This window comes from Esox lucius, chromosome 6 (genome assembly GCF_011004845.1).
Source record: "Esox lucius isolate fEsoLuc1 chromosome 6, fEsoLuc1.pri, whole genome shotgun sequence".
Lineage (NCBI taxonomy): Eukaryota > Metazoa > Chordata > Actinopteri > Esociformes > Esocidae > Esox > Esox lucius.
Window position 1 is genome coordinate 22,809,981 of NC_047574.1, and position 16,087 is coordinate 22,826,067.

A 16,087-nucleotide genomic window follows, 5' to 3' on the forward strand; every position below is an offset into this window, starting at 1 on the left:
CCTCCCCAGACCTGGAAAGCGGCACATGTTCTTGTTCTAGTCATTGTGCCATATGTTCAGCACCGATCCTGTTTCTGGGTTACGTACAACATGTATCTCGGGTATGTATATTGTGAATTACGACCAGATGCACGACCTGTCTTAGGTTGTCCCGATATCACAGTTGGGATCTTACCAGTCATTGGCTAACCAGCCCACTTCACTGGCAAAACTTCAGTTCACATATCAGGGAGGATTGGAGGATGTAATATATGTCGCAAGAGTTCTTCTCAAGCAGCCCGTAGCACACAGCAGTTTTATCATGTGTTACAATGAAAAAAGGTGCAGCTCCCACATGCCGCAGCATCCAAAGTCCCCCAAAGCATGAGCCAAATCCGCTCACGCGCTTTTTTTTTTTGGCACAACAAAAAAAATACAAATGTTGCCTATTCAGACACACTCGTATAATGAAAAGATTCTCCCGAGACCACCATCGGAATCTCAATGGGATTAATCCATAATTTTTATTCACAAATGAAATCAACAGTGACATGTCTTACCAAACTCCCAGGATGACTGCCTGCTCCTCAGCACTGAGATCCGGCAGCAGGTACTGTTCAGGCTCAGCCAAGTTGATCTGGTTCAACACCGTCTCATCCGCCAGGTCGAGGTCCTGTGGGTCAAACACAAACCAGACAGATTGATCACACGGTTTAGTCGCAGCAGGAGGTAACTAGAACATACTAAAACCTGTATTACAGGGATACACTACCGTTCAAAGTTTGGGGTCACTGAGTAATGTCTTTGTTTTCCATGGTGACATATGAGGTTGAATAAGAAATATAGCAAAATGGTAAGGAAATAGTCCTTGACATGGCTAAAAATAATGATTATTGACAGAATACCAGCGGACTGCTTCTTCCCTAAATAGTTATTGTATAGTTTGGAGCTAGGCTTTGGGTCATTGTCCTGTTGTAGAGCTATGTTTTGGGACACTGTCCGGTTCTAGGAGGAAACTGACTCCAATCAAGCATCATCCAAAGGGTATGGCATAGCGTTGAGTGATAGTCTTCCACCTTCAAGATCCTTTTTACCCCGTACAAATCAGTCCCATTACCAGCACCAAAGTACCCCCAGACAATCACATTGCCTCCACCATGCTTGACAAATCACATCAAGCACTCCTCCAGCATCTTTTCATTTGGTCTTCGTCTCACAAATGTTCTTCTGTGATAAGAACCCTTCAAACTTACATTCATCTGTCCATAACACTTTTTTCCAATCTTCTCTGTCCAATGTCTGTGCTCTTTTGCCCATCTTAATCTTTTTACTGGCCAGGCTGAGATTACTTTTACTTGGCAACTCTGCCTAGAAGGCTAGCATCCTGGAGCAACCTCTCTGCTGTTGACATTGAGAATGGTGTTTTGAGGGTACTATTCAATAAAGCTGCCAGTTGAGGACCTGTGAGGCATCTGCTTCCCAAACTACACACTAATGTATTTGTCCTCTTGCTCAGTTGCACCAGGGCCTCCCACTCCTTTCTCTATTCTGGTTAGAATCCGTTTGATCGGTTCTGTGAAAGGTGTAGTCAAAGCTTTGTACAACATCTTCAGTTTCTTGGCAATGCCTTGCATGGAATACCCTTCATTTCTCAGAACAAGAATAGCCAGATGACTTCAGAGGAAAGTTCTTTGTTTCTGGACATTTTGAGCATGTAATCAAACCCACAATACCTGATGCCCCCCATACTCAACTAGTCTAAAGAAGGACAGTTTTATTGTGTCTTTAATCAGCACAACAGTTTTCAGCTGTGCTAACATCATTGCAAAAGGCTTTTTTAATGATCAATTAGCCTTTACAAATGCTAAACTTGGATTAGCAAACAGTGTGCCACTGGAACACAGAACTGATGGTTGCTGATAATGGCCCTCTGTACGTGTGTGTAGATATTCAAACCAGACGTTTCCAGCTACAATTGTCATTTACAATATTAACAATTTACATAATTTTTTTACTCCAAACTTTTGTATGGTAGTGTATATACAGGCAGGGAATCCAAGATGGATAATGCAGTCCTTTCAGCAGTTTTCTGACAGCAACTAAAACTGATAGATTTAGAGATGGGAGTAAAAAAAATTTAATAGAGATGACTTTTCCATGACAGAGGGGAAGGATGGTTGATTCCTCCCGTCAAAAAATACTTCACTCTTAACCCTGTCTTCCTCTAGATTTTGTTCCAGGAGAAATGTTCAAGGCGAAAAATCAAAGCATCTTGAGTTAAGAGGACATACAACAAACCGACTATGCTTACAGCCCTTAATTATTTTCATAACTGGGAACTGAAATCACAGTAAACAAAAAAAGATCGGGGTTTTGGACACATTTTTGACTTGTAAACAAGTCTGGTGCACACATAAGCAAAAAACCGTGGAAATGGCCAACAGCTCGCTACCCAAATTACTTGGTCAGTGTAAACACATTGTAGGGTCTGACTGCCAGGAACACCCAGGACAAATGGCTCCATCTTGAAGGGTTTTGGAGTCAGGAGTTCCTGGTGGTCTCTTCCCTGTGGCTCTCAGAGGAAGCTAACGTGTTGTACCCTCTGTCACAGGCTGTACATGTGCTCAAGTCAGAGTACACACTCACTATTACACACTAACCCTTAAGGTGAGTCTTCTACAAGAATATACTGTGTGGCTTAGATGGTTTATGCCTTCACCTGCATGCACGCCTAATATCATTGAGACAGTTTAATGATTACAGCCAAAGTGATGTTTTATTTGCTTTTCCTTCATTCTGTAATGTTTTCCAAACCATTTCACCTCCATCTGCCATCACTCACCAGCTGATTCAAGAAACCAGTCATCTCTGGAAAATTGCAACTCTGGAGCTTAACCTCGTGCTTAATTTTTAGGTGATACGGCTCTACTTCACCTGCATTCCCCCAACAGAATCCCTCCACCAGTGCATGACACACTATATTCCTTGGGACAGCTCAAGAATGCTACTGAACTCCCTCTGACTGACAGCACCTTCTCTGAATATTTCAACCAGAACTAGGCAATAGATCAGAGTAGACAGAAAGGTAGTGACTACGCTTAGCAAATGCTATCGCACCAAAACAGGTTGAGTACACAACACTAGGATGCAGAACATTCGTACTATGCAAATCCCTCTGTCTCACAGTCAGCCGTGTTACATTGTACGTAGTGTTCATGTTCCTCAGTTCTCAGCTAAACTTCTTCATGACATGAAAATATGCACAACCATTTTGTGCCCTTACTGTAGGAAGAGGCAGATAGTCATTGCCACTGGGGTTGGCCCTGTTTGCCTGTGGTGTGTTCATTGGACAGTCTGCAGAGTCAGATGTTTTCGGTCTCTCAATTCATCTCAGCCAGTGACCTATGGCTTATGATGGGCTTAATTGAGTCCATTTACCCCCCCTTGGCCTGTAATAAGGGAATTAGTGATGCGTAGCAGAACCCGATTGCTAACTGGATGTCTGCCACAGCCAGGAAGACATCTGAGGGAGGCCAGCGCTGTTTTTAGATATGAGGGTGAAATACACAAGACGGGAAGGAGAAGACAAGTACGGCGGTGGGATTCCAATCTAGGACGCATGGTCCAAAACATCTCGGATTTGATTGCAATCTTCTCTCTTTGACAGAGCAGGCCGACTTCCTGATCAGTCAATAAGTTCACCAAAATACAGTAGTACTATGGGGTCTAAAGGTCTAGATGTGAAATGCCTTTATGTAGCTATGGTCCCAGTACAATTTTCACAGTTTTCGTTAGAGTGATTCCTCTTTGTAGCGTCCCAAGAACATAGCTTGTCAGCATGATCAACCAAAAAAACTGCAGATTATCCTTGTTGTAATAATGCAGAGTTGCCACTCTCTCCATTTAGTTAGGGCTCGGAGTGATGAAGTCTTCGTACTAATACGGTCTATTGCCGATGAAAAAAAGAAAAACTGATAAAATGACTGGCTGCCTGCCAAATTGTCTGGAAAAAAAAAATCATAATTGTTAAGTTTCCCAAACTTTCATACTACTTGCAAAGTCCTCATAAGGGAGTTCAGGGAAGTGTACCCTAACTGGGCAAAACTGACAGATATTGCCTTAATTATCCTGATTTACAGCATGTCCACAGAGACAAATAAAGACAGCCTCAAGATCCGGTCATCGGGAACAAAACGTAACCAGGCTAATGCCCATCGCAAGCTGCTTCAAGACAGACATTAGGCAGTTTCAATTGCCCAAGAGAAGTAGCTCACTTTAAGCAGGTCAAAATCTGCTGCAGACACTGACATGTTCCACTGATATGCCAAACAACCCGGTGCAACTGAAACAAAGCGCACGCAGTGATCTAAAATTTAAATGAAGCAATTAAGCCCTAACCTACAGATTCCACAAGACTGAGAATGCAGCATGCAGATGAGCTCTACTGAGACGTTTCTGGTATTTTGTGCATAACCCCAGCTGGTGGCTGGTCTTCTGACCATCGGATGGGTGAATAAGTCAGACGAGGAAATCCAAAGCTGGTGTGGTTAAATGGTCTGCAGTTGTGAAGGTGGATCTGCCAAATTCTCTAAAACTACATTGGAGGGGGCTTATGGTAAAAAAATTAACATTAAATTCTCTGGCAACAGCTCTGGTGGACATTCCTTTAGTCAGCATGCCAACTGCACGCTCCATCAAAACATCTGTGGCTAACCTGCATATTTTACAGTACGGCAAAGTGGCTTTTCAAAGCCCCCAACACAAAGTGCACCGGTGTAAAAAACATGCTTTTTAATGACATTCTTGATATGCCACACCTTTCTGTTGGATGGATCATCTTGGCATAAGAAAAACACTCACAGAGAGACGTAAACAAATGTGTGCATGAAATTTAAAAGTACTAAGCTTTGGTGCATGAGATATTCCTAGGTCATTTCTGCTCATTTCAAACTGTTTGGAATAATCATGAATCGGCATTGAATTTGAAGACAAGAAACAGAGCAAAGGTTAATTTTAAACTGGAATACAAATAGACTTGAAAGAGCAAATATGAACAATTATGATCAAAGAAAGAAGAGGAAGTGGCAGGACTGTCAAGCTGCCATTCTCACATTGCCTGCAGACTGACAGGTTGGCTCCTACAACGTATGAAATGTGCTCTTATATCTGACACAAATCTAAACAAAATACTTCAGAAGAATGTAAATATTGCATTTACGGGACAACTTGCTTCGTTTCAACTAGTAATCTACATTACTATAAGTTAATCACTAAAACCTCAGTTACTCCCCATATGAATCACATGACCCTCACTATAATATATGGCGTAAGGCCAAATGAGATGTACAGGAGGACAAAGAGTGACGCCTCCTTTGGGAGCCGAGGATAACCTCCATGACAAACACACACAAAAAAGGACCAGTGTCTGATTTAGTACGTAGAGGTCCATGCAGAACCTCAGTAGAATAGAGAAACACAGATGGGATGAAATACGATGCAGAGAAAACATGATGGATCACAGGGTGGAGAGGGGCAGGCCAGAGTAGGAGGAGCTAAACTACATAAACAACCAGAAACTAGGCTGTTGAAGAACCTCTTGCTGCCTCCGTCATCAAGCGCCCCCTCAGTCCATCAGGAAAGCCTGCAGGTGTGTGTGGGTTTGACACTCACCTCTGGCCCTGCACAGTGTGGGGTTCAGTCCAAACCGGGGTCCCAAACACACACCAGAGGGCCCCAGGCGCGTATGGGGGCACTTTCCGCAGGTCGGGCTTTAGAGTGTGTGCGAACCTAGTGTGCCGGAGGGGCTCTAATAGGCACTTCATCATGAGAAAAGTGACACAGTTTGGGCCCAAGGTGAGAGTGAAACAGCGGGCTGCTCTGTGGCTCCACTGACAGGAGCTCTGATTGCTCTAGCAGGGAGAGGCGAGGAAGAGACGATGATTAGACAGACAGACAGACACTGGCCCGTATGCTTGGCTGGGTGGAAGTCCCTGGACCGAGGGGGTCAAACCATTATTGGATCATAAAAGCGTCATTGTCCCATGACAGAGACGGCTGCTGTCTCTAATCTGACTTTCGATCTGCTGGGCTCACAGGCTCCATGCATCTACACAGGTTAACGGGTTCATGGAATGACAGCTGGGGGCAGGGGTGATGCAGGGTAACTCTGCTTCCATGAGTGTTAAGTGGTAACCCCGTGCACTGTATATTTCTGTATCTGAGCAAACTAAATCTATTGAAACCAACAATCATCTTGGTTCATCTTCCACATTTCATGCACTGCATTTGGTGACCCTTATAAATTGAGGGCGGGGGGGGCTTGAGTATAGCATTACAAATGGCTAACCGGGATCTCACACATCAGCGTAACCACACGGTCATGCTACAAGCACATTTCGTTTAGAACAAAGAACATGAGGTAATCTGTGGTGAGAGGACTCTCCTCAGATCACTCTGCCCAGGGTTGAGAAGCCCTACAGTGGTCTGCAGAGTAGATATGTAGAAGCAGGTAGAGGTAAGTGAGAGACAGTCAATGGGTCTGCGTTTCATGCAGAGCTGGCAGGCTTGCGCAAGGCAGCATGTTTCCTCTCACTCCAGGAGTCCTTCAGGACTCTTGGACTATTCTTAGTGCTGCAAGTGTCAAGAAAAGACGGGTCAACTCAGGTGATCCTTTATTATCCAATGAAGGGGAAGTCATGCAGATGCCTCTAACATGCCGTAAAAATACATCCAACAGGTTTTAAAATAAAAACAAAGACATCGTAAGATTCGTAAAAAGCTCAGCTGCATTGAATCTCAGGACCAGACCGGAGACGCTTGAGGAACGTCTCCTGAGAAAAGTCCAAAGAAAGCCTTCCAAAAGCATACTTGGCACAGTTAATGTCTATACATGACCTGCGTAAATGAGGCCTTGCAGTTGTTCAACCCTCCAGCACCACAACATGATATCGGCAATGGAGGAGGGGTAAAGATCTCCCTCTGCTGGTGACACTGAGTATTACACTGTATTTGCCCCCTCATGTCAGTGAGGCATAGAAAGTGCATACCTTGGGCAGGCTGGCCAATGGGGTGGGAGATAGGGTCATGTCGCTCTCAGGCTTGGTGACGGGGGAGTCATCTTTCCGTCTGACATCCAGGATCAGCTGGGCAAGGAAGTTCTGCTGAAAGCGAGTCCGTTTGCCTAGAGCACCTGCGTGCAGCAAAAACCTCCCGCAATGACTATGTTATACTTCCTGAACAAAACTATTGACATTTAAAAAAAAAAAAAGCCAGGCAGCTAATGTACGTTGAGACAAGGTCCGAGTCTCTTGTACCTACCGGTCATGTCCATCTCCAGGCCAGAGAGTTCCTTGGCCTGTTGGAAGTGCTCCTTGGCTGGGCTGTACTCATAGTAGGTCAAAGAGATATAGCCACACTCCAGATGGAACTGGATTAACAGGTTCTGGAGGGTTTCATCAGAGAAGAGGGTCCCGTACCTCATTACTGCAGAGATGAGAGGGATAAAAAAAAAAGAGAAGATTAGCCTATTCTGTTTCAGTCCGATCTCCATTTCCATTGACATGATAAAATTAACGACGGCCCATTTAGCAAAGTGGTAAGTACTACAATAGAACCCAATACCCCATTATAAAAACCCAGCGACGGCACATCTCATTTACAACATCAACAAAAGGTTGATCACGGACAACCACCGAAAACCGCCCAGAGACTTAATAGCTGAGCACACTTGCAGACATTCCCAAGGGGCTATTGGTCAGCAACACCTTGAGCAAGGGACCTTGAGGCGACACATTAAAGAGACAAGCAGGCAGCGGATAAGAGAAGAGGTGTTTTGGCATCGTCCTTCGCTCTACCTCTGTCTGTCCGATATGATTATCAGGTCTGGCTGAAGGCCGTGTACGGCATGGTGATTATCCCTGGCTCCAAACGTGTATAATTCATAGTGCGCCGTACCCTCGACTTCCCCCATTCAACATTTATGAGGCAGCCCAGGACCACGCCATGGAGATTTACTCTGTGCCTTGTGTGTCACCTTCACCGCAGTGATTTCACACCAGGAAAATCAGCTTCCCAGGCTGCTGCGACATCTGCAACGGGAACGGGCATTTCCGTGGGAACTAATAACACCTTAACTGCCACGTGGGGTAGGAAGGGCTCCACCTTGAGAGGGAGTAAGATGACTGGCAGGAATAATGGGCTGGGAATGGAAAGAGGTTTAGGTCTTTTCCCAATGTCACCTCTGACTAGGACGAAACAAACCATATGGATGGGTTATGTGTCGTGAACAATCCCTATGCTTTGGCTAGGTCGCCATGAGCAGGCGGTCTGTTCTGAAGGAAACATTATAACGGGGCAGGAGATTCTCCTGGGCCAGATCACATACAACTGCACCTGTGTACCATTTCAATAAGCGTCAACATGTTCTATTCCATGCATACCGACCACGAACCTAGGAGCCAGGACGCAAGGAGGCACCGTAAGCAACCGAAAACACAGCTTCAGACCTCAAAGCAAGTTACAGTTTTTTTTGTTTTTTGTTCTTCTAATCAGGGCCTAATTTAAAACACCAAGGGATGCAATTTATTATCAGGCAAAAAAGAAAACCAGCAGCCTACGCATCTTGCAGGAGTGGAATACCCCTGCAGATATGCATGGGCCCACGCATGAAAAGTGCCTTCACCTCGACAGGCTTACAGATAACACTTTTATTAGGTCTGTTATCAGCGACTGATTTGTTAAGTCCCAGGATGTGTTATGGTAGAGTAAAAAACGATAATTCTAACAATAACAGTCAGTGCATAAAAAACTGAATATTATCTGATCCTCTGTCACCTCGGAAACCAACAGAGATGCGAAAGGGAGAAGGGAAAATGGATTGTAAAAACCCCCCTTTCAGTCTGCATGCCTTTCACACCCCATAGCTTACAGAGAGCACTAAAAGGGATTGTGTGGTCTTTCGCTGGCTGCTCCTCTGGAATATGGATTGGCAGTTGGTTTTCATTGCCTGTAGAGCCTCTTCACCCTTTACACACTGCTCACCACACGCACACTCAAAGCATTTTGCAGAGGGCAACTACAGATGGTTTTCCAGCAGACACCACGCCGACGTCAGCAGGCATGCGGCACACCTTTGATGCATTAGAATGTAGGGACCAATGCAAACAGGCAGTAAATAATGACCAGAAACAAAACCAGGTATACTGAGCTCGCTGCCACAATCGGATAAGCTAATCTTGAATGGACCACGTCGAAACAACCATCTTGACTGAAAACACCTTCCAAGTAATAGTACTACTGAGTTGATAGAAAACCTTGCTAGTTATTTAACTGAAACAGATGAGGTCGGTTTGATATGTTTCGGAGAAGAACTATGTTTTCATCCATCAGCTAGCTTGCTTTTCCAACCAGCTGTCCCAGACAGTGAGAAAACACATACAGCATTCCATCATTTTGTTGGGTTGTCTATCCATTAACAGGAGGCAGAGTATATACAATGGGGAGAACATGCATTTGATACACTGCCAATTTTTCAGGTTTTCCTACTTACAAAGCATGTAGAGGTCTCTATTTTTTTTTTCATAGGTACACTTCAACTGTGAGAAACAAAAATCCAGAAAATCTCATTGTATGATTTTTTAACAATTAATTTGCATTTTATGAAATGACTTAAGTATTTGATCACCTACCAACCAGTAAGAACTCCGGCTCTCACAGACCTGTTAGTTTTTCTTTAAGAAGCCCTCCTGTTCTCCACTCATAACCTGTATTAACTGCACCTGTTTGAACTCTTTACCCGTATAAAAGACACCTGTCCACACACTCAAACAGACACCAACCTCTCCACAATGGCCAAGACCAGAGAGCTGTGTAAGGACATCAGGGATAAAATTGTAGACCTGCACAAGGCTGGGATGGGCTACAGGCAAGCAGCTTGGTGAGAAGGCAACAACTGTTGGTGCAATTATAAAAAAAAAAATGTTCAAGATGACGGTCAATCTCCCTCTGTCCGGGGCTCCATGCAAGATCTCACCTCGTGGGGCATCAATGATCATGAGGAAGGTGAGGGATCAGCCCAGAACTACACGGCAAGACCTGGTCAATGACCTGAAGAGAGCTGGGACCACAGTCTCAAAGAAAACCATTAGTAACACACTACGCCATCATGGATTAAAATCCTGCAGCTCACGCAAGGTCCCCCTGCTCAGCAATGTATCAAATACTAGTTCTCCCCACTGTAGGTGTGTAAAGCTGATCCTATTATTCAATGTTAGTTTACTGGAGTAACAGTTGCAATCATATGCCGACAATTAAAAAAGCAGGGAAAAACCAACACCTTCTCTCACTTTCTCAATCACTAGCTCCAGATTTAACATTAGTAGTTATATCAGCAACTACCAGTTACCATGGGAGCTTGGTGGTGTTTTGGCCACCATGATGCACGGGTTACCCACTTGAAGCAAAATTTGTAAGCACAGAAAAGGATCTATGATTAACAGGAAACATTTTGGACTACTATGCACCAACCAAGTGGTAGATCTATACAATGGGCAAAACCAATGTCGGACTAAAGGGCAAGCTGAAATATAACAGGATTATGAAGAACCATGTGTCCAGCGCTGCCTCGTGTCCAGTTCTTTAACTTGTTTGAGGAACAGTAGAAGACTATGTCTATGGACAATGTCTAGGAAATATTAGCCACCTGGCTACACCAATTAAACAAACACATTCACTCCATTAAACAATAGGTTATGTGGTGGTTTTCAATGAAGCGACTGTAGAGCACTTAGAGCAGTTTATAGACCCACCAAAGAGACCAATGGGAAACAGCACAAAAACCATTCCAAGACTTTTCTCCACCAAACCGGGCTCTTTTGGCACTCCATCTATCAACGGTGAAGGGTGCAAACCACAGGAGGGCCACGGCACACCCCTCTGTCTGGATGGCTCCCTGTTTTAGATGTCAGGTGATTCCATCATAGACAACACCACCACAACTTTGGGGAACGCAGGACGCCGTCCACAGAAGGACTATTCATGGTGAAAGGCAATAGGCCGGCATACAGTAGTTCTATTTGTTGGGAGAAAATAAAAACACCTAAGGGAGAAGAGAAGACGGCCTTAGGAGCCTGAGGTCTCCTTGCATCTAGGCAAACACAGGACATTTCCCCCAGCATGAACGCAATGTGTCTGGAAGCGGAGCAGGCTTCAGCAGCCTCATCCTGGTGCACTGTGAAAGGCCATGGAGCCCGGCAAACTCTTAAACCAGACCAGATTTATACTCTTGTGGGGTGATGCATAAATCTGGCTGGGCACGGGGGGGTGGGGTGGGGGGATGGGGTTGGCACTGGTACTTGGGGTTTTTAAACAACCCTTGTTTCCAATAATATATAAAGAAGCTGAAAAGACGGTGAGTGCCATGGCACAGACTCCACTGACAGCCAAACAGACAGGAGGCTTCGGTAGACCAACATGCTTCTATTCGCAGCCGGAGCGGTATTCAATACCAGGGCCTCTTCAAACCCACCTAGACCAACAACAAGCCAGCCTACAGATTCCCTTAACATACCACTGACTGTTATGTTAACGTCACACGGGAGAGGTGTAGGCTTTCTAAAGGGTGCCAACAATTCTTCCTCCACACAATCTCCCCACAAAGCCCTCCAGGGCTGCCGCCCATTGGTGAGAGAAAATGAGGGCTCATCATAGCTTTCTAGGAGGCGGGCTGTCAGGCACCAGTACCAATGTTTAGATCCCTCGTATTGACCAGCACATGCCCAAGTGTCCTGGCCCACACAGACTTCCTGACACAGGCTAGCTGGCCGCCTTTATCCTCCAGGTGGTGGACAGAGATCCCAATGCTCCCTGACATCTCCCTCCTCCTGCTTCCCAATTAACTCCCTCCCTGCCTGCCTGCCCCGTCGTCACACGCTCCAGACTCTCTAGTCAGACGGCGAGCGGCGGGGAATGCCAAGACGCCAGTGTTGGAGGCGTTATTTCATGCAGGTTTTAATGTGGAGGGAGAAACAGGAGTCAGATAGATGTAGGTGTATTCCACCAAAGCAGCAGAGCGACCATGCAGAATATGGCTGTCGACGGGCTGCACATTGATGGATTGGCATTGATGTAGCTAGTAAAGTAATGTAGATTGGTGTGCCTCTCCGCCTATGCTTAAGATGGCAGACATTTCAGAGTAGCAGAAGAGCCCCGCTTGTCCCACCGTTCCTTCATTACCAACTCTGTCAAAATCTGTTACTTTGCATGTGTATTTTTTGAACAAGGCGATGGGACCACACAGTTAATAGCAACTGCATCACTGTCATAACCTGGGTCCCCGGTGCACCATCAGAACAGGCTGAGTCAATGAAGATGGTAGGGTGAGGCCTGCATGTCGCAGTCTTCAGGCAGTCATCGATTGGCAGGGATTTGAAACCAAGGGTCTTGAAATGGATTCTAATCCTGGGCAGCACAGAACTGAAATGAATGTTGGAGGGGTGATCACTGAGATATGCAGGTCACTATTGGAAAAGCAGATGTTTTGTAGCTGTCTCACCCAAGAGTAGTCCAATTAGGTGAAACACTTGCCCCTAAAAGCTAAACTAATGTCACACACAATCCACACCAAGTCCCTCTCTGCCGGCTGCTAGAACAGTAACCTTCCTAGTAGAAACAAGTTGAAATTAAAGTGTGAGATGTTTTCCTGTTCAGACATGTAGGCATTAAACCCCTTACACAAGACCACACACCCAATCACAGCCCTGGGGAATTGGGATCTTCTCAGAAAAACCTTTAGACTGGCCATCAGACAACATTAGCAGCATCTGATCACCCACCCAGAAACCAGTCAGGACCAGAACTGCTAAGCATCAGAAGCAGGCATTGAACATAATGGTAGTTCTGGCTTAGGATGGTCAGTTTTCTTAAGGCACTAACACTGACTCCCATGTCGTCAACTCAAAGAAATTGGCACCCTTCCGGAAATTGAGCAAAAAATTCAAGAAATAAACACTCAAACATAAAGAGAACCGTATGCTTTCATTCCAACACAGCAGTTCTCCAATAAAAAAAATAATATTGATTGGTACATTTTGTTCTGCAAAATATACATTTCAAAAGTATTTGCACCCCTAAAGAATATTTTTATAAAACCAAACCAAGTGGCGTCTGTTATGATATCCTATGTTTTTTAGTTGGTCTCTGCCTGCAGGACCTATATTGATGCCTTTCCCCTGTTGCTGTCCCCCTGGGGTACACATTTGAGGTCACAAGGATGTAAAATACAATGTCAGCTGTCAGCTAAAAGGAGACCGCTGGTTACTGACTGACAGATCAGGTAAAGGAATGGTGAAACTAGCCAAACACTGCAATTTTGTTTTGTGTGTTAGGAGATGTTGCTCTTTTCAGGTCTAAACTCAAAACCTACCTGTTTAGAATGGCTTTTGTGTGAATTTCCTCTTGCTGTTTCTATGTAACCTTTTATGATTTTATTGATTTTATCTACGTCAACATTTTTTTTTTATTGCAATATATGTTGTTTTGTTCTTGGTTCCCTGATGTGAAGCACTTAGGATACCTGCTGGTTGTTGTAAAGCGCTATACAAATACATTTTGATTGATTGATTGTTAAAAATACCTAATTTGTCTTCTATTTCCATTTATATTTAAGATATTTCATATTAACACGCTTTACCAACAAGCCTATTATAAGAAATAGTATATCCTACAAAATACCCTTGTATGGCGTATTCCAACCTATGACCCAAGGGTCTATTCAGAGAGTCCTATGACAGTCACATACACAGTTCCTAACAGGTGGTATGGACAGGGTGTTTGGGACCCATCAGTAATGGGACATCACATTTCCTACCTAGTGTCCTTTGTACAGAGATAGTTAGTTCTCTCATACATCGTGTCAAGTTTAATTCAATTACTTTCATGCATACAGTAGCCCTTGTAGTCATGTGACTTTGACATAGAACAGTCATTCTTGTCATATGACTTGAATTCTAAGTGGGCGTGCTGTACACTAAAATAACAGTGTATACAGTTATTTTCTCAAGAACCCTTTTAAAATGTCACATTTTTTATAAATTAAATTGAAGTTCACGTTTTTTTGGTAACTAACAACGACTGAAAAACACGAGGCTCTGTGTTGTTATCCACACTAGGGGAGGCGTCAGAATACATTGATTTTAGGGGCGCCAATAGTTCAGAAACCTATATTAGCAGAAGCATTTTACTAATGTTTGTGTTTGAGAAAAATTTATTTTAACGAAAGTATACAGATCCCGGTTATGTTTGAGCCCAAAATAGGACTAATTTGTTTTATTTTTTGCATTCACTTTTGATCAATTTCACAAAGGGTGCCAATACCCTCCTTCTCTACAGGATATCTGACTAGTTAGCATTGTTCTCATTAGATGGGACACTAAGGCTTACATGGCAGAAAAAGGCTATATCATGAGCAACAACAATCATTTTAATCTATTTATATTCATTATTTGTAAGAAATGGCAGCAGCAGACCACAGATCAAAGACTGACACATCCCTTTTTTGCTAAAAGCGCAAAGGACCTAGGCATGCTCCGAAAAAAATAACAGCGTAGAAAACAAATCAGCCTAATTGAAAGCAACAAAAACAAAACTTAGCTGGATCTATAGTCCACCAGACCAAGAGAGTAGCCTACTCAGGCTACTCTGACAAAAGTTGAATCAATGTCTGCAAGAACACAGTATTCTAAATAACATAACTGTATTATAGCAAATCCTATGCTGGTACATTACAGTAACACAAAAACACCATAGACGTTATCACTCAGGGGGCCAAAACACAGGATGCCACAAGGCAAAATAGACAAGTCGTTTGTTAACACCATCTGCTCAAAAAAACAAGGGTTCACTGTTTTTATGCAAAGCAAGTCATGGTATGTATATTATATAAGTCCAGACAGATGTAAAGAAACAGTCAAATTCAGAGAAAACGCAGTGGAAATGCGTTTATGCACATATGGATAACATACAATAAGATATTAAAAAACGCTTACATTTGGTGGTCCATGACTCAGGAAAGTATGTTGATTATTAGGCTATCGACAAACTCAGAGTGCTGAGTTAGATGTTCACTCCCAATAGTTAAGGGTCTACTTATTTCTTATTTGTGATGAAAGCCACATTACTACTGTCTGACATAAAACATTGCTTTATTATTTTATTAATCTTTGTATGCCTAGCTGTACTGCCTAAGTGTTGCTGCATGTGAGAGTGCTGCTTGGGCCTCACAACTATTACAAAAGACTGCACACTGTCATTGACGCTAAAGGGGGAAATACACAGTATTTAGAAATAAGGGTATGCAGACTTTTGAACAGGGGTCAGTAAAAAAAAAATAGATTGTTGCCATGTTTTGTTTTACGATTATGCCATTTTGTTATGACCTACAGTTGAATGTGATTCCCATTAGAAATTAAAGACATGCGTTTTGCCTGCTCACTCATGTTTTCTTTACAAATGGTACATTCATTACCAATTCTCCAAGGGTATGCATACTTTTGAGCACAACTGTTCCCCTGCTTAAATTACAGGTGCGTCATATGTAAATAAGGACAGGTGCAGCAAGTTCTTGCATCAACGGCTTTATCCGATTTACCAATCTGCGATGACATCAACCCTCATTTCGACCAGGTGCGACAGTTTGAGATAGTAAGCCACTCCCAACGTTTGAATCTGAGATCTTTTTTGAGAAGGTTTCATTGTCTGCATTCCTACTCCCACCAAAAAGTCGGTTTGGTAGAAACCCACCACTGGTATTCCAATGCGTATTATTTTTTCATGTTGATGTTAAAACATTAACATCAAGATGTATTTAGGCTATGATTTGGTCCTGTTATGTGAACTGAGATCAGAGATCCTGCAGAGAAAAACATAGCTTTGATCTAACTTGTATTAAATGTATGAAATTAGCACCATCTTCCCAAGTTGTGCCTTCTCTAGAATTAGCCAAAAGTCTATGGGTAAAACAAACTTGTAAATACTTATCAGCAGATGCAGAGGCAAACGAATAGATCATGAAAAGGTTGGATCTGCAACCACATCCTTATTTTGAATAAGTTCA

General features: G+C 43.5%; 1 protein-coding gene across 1 annotated transcript in view; it reads right to left on the reverse strand.

The window, feature by feature from the left end:
* ttc27 (tetratricopeptide repeat domain 27) overlaps positions 1-16,087 on the reverse strand; it is a 106,244-nt gene that overhangs the window by 58,182 nt on the left and 31,975 nt on the right. Inside the window, exons 6-8 of the mRNA XM_010892268.4 lie at positions 7,297-7,461; positions 7,026-7,168; positions 540-652 (exon numbers count right to left, since the gene is read on the reverse strand). Coding sequence (XP_010890570.1) covers positions 540-652; positions 7,026-7,168; positions 7,297-7,461 — 421 coding nt within the window. The remainder of the gene's footprint in view (positions 1-539; positions 653-7,025; positions 7,169-7,296; positions 7,462-16,087) is intronic.